Source organism: Branchiostoma floridae, chromosome 13 (genome assembly GCF_000003815.2).
Source record: "Branchiostoma floridae strain S238N-H82 chromosome 13, Bfl_VNyyK, whole genome shotgun sequence".
Lineage (NCBI taxonomy): Eukaryota > Metazoa > Chordata > Leptocardii > Amphioxiformes > Branchiostomatidae > Branchiostoma > Branchiostoma floridae.
Window position 1 is genome coordinate 10,388,053 of NC_049991.1, and position 1,069 is coordinate 10,389,121.

The 1,069-nt window shown below is 42.4% G+C and overlaps 1 protein-coding gene across 1 annotated transcript in view; it reads right to left on the reverse strand.

The window, feature by feature from the left end:
- Positions 1-213: 213 nt before the first annotated feature.
- The window catches only part of LOC118428781 (60S ribosomal protein L10-like), a 3,895-nt gene continuing 3,039 nt past the window's right edge, over positions 214-1,069 (reverse strand). The window contains exons 6-7 of the mRNA XM_035838979.1: positions 829-991; positions 214-434 (exon numbers count right to left, since the gene is read on the reverse strand). Coding sequence (XP_035694872.1) covers positions 276-434; positions 829-991 — 322 coding nt within the window. The 3' untranslated portion in view covers positions 214-275. The remainder of the gene's footprint in view (positions 435-828; positions 992-1,069) is intronic.

The window sequence follows — 1,069 nt, forward strand, 5'->3', positions numbered from 1 at the left end:
AGAAAGCAAGCTAGTTCCACAATCATGGCATATTGTCAGGAGCTGACTTTACTTCTCTTTGTCCAGCTATGCTTTGGATGGGAAAATGGGCTGAAATTCTGTGTTTAATGTGTGTTCATTCAGCAAGACTCACATTAATAAATCTTTATTACAATACTGTGAAAGCTCAGCACCTCAACTAATAAAGTATGGACAGAAGAAGACATGGCCATAGACAGAGGTTGACTCTTCTTTATTTTCCTTTGTTGTGATATTTTACATGGTTTCCATGTTCTCTAGTTTGAAGAGACGTGCTTCTTCCAGGCAGCCAGGGGCCCATGGTTGGGGAGGTACTTCACTCCGACACCGTCCGCCACGAAGCGGTCATTTTCCTTCAGTTCCAGATAGTCAGGCTGGTCAAACTTGGTGAAGCCCCACTTCTTGGACATGTAGATCTGGGTTAACAACAAATAATATTGTTAATTGTTAAAGAAAAAAAGATGATACAAGTATACTCAGAATTGACAACTCTTTTACTTCCAACATTGTACATTACAAGTCAATCCTTCTTTTGGGATAGAGCAACCTCAGTACAACTTCAATAAAACAGTTACAAAGAATTAGTATAAAAATGTCAAAAGCTCTAAGGTAACTTCAAGATTTTACACAAGCCATGCTTGAAAAGTGGCTACAACTTTCATCAAAATGTCAAACCAGCTTAAACATGTCAATAACACACATTGTTTCATGTACAGGCTGTATTTGTGGACTGACTTTTTTGTCTACCCCATCAAACATTTAGATGGACAACAGTCAAGGTTAAACACATGGGCAACACAAATCAATCACCTTCTGGCGTCCGGGGAACTTGAACTTGGCTCGGCGCAGAGCCTCGATCACGTGGGCCTTGTTGGCCTCCCTGGCACGGCACGAGATCAGGGGCTGGCCGATGTGAACGCGGGCCACAGTGCCTTGAGGCTTGCCAAAGGCACCACGCATCCCAGTCTGCAATCTGTTCAACACACAGTCAGATTAGTTAGTACAAAGAGTTGCTGCATTACCAGTACTGTAAATCATGGCATTTCTGCAG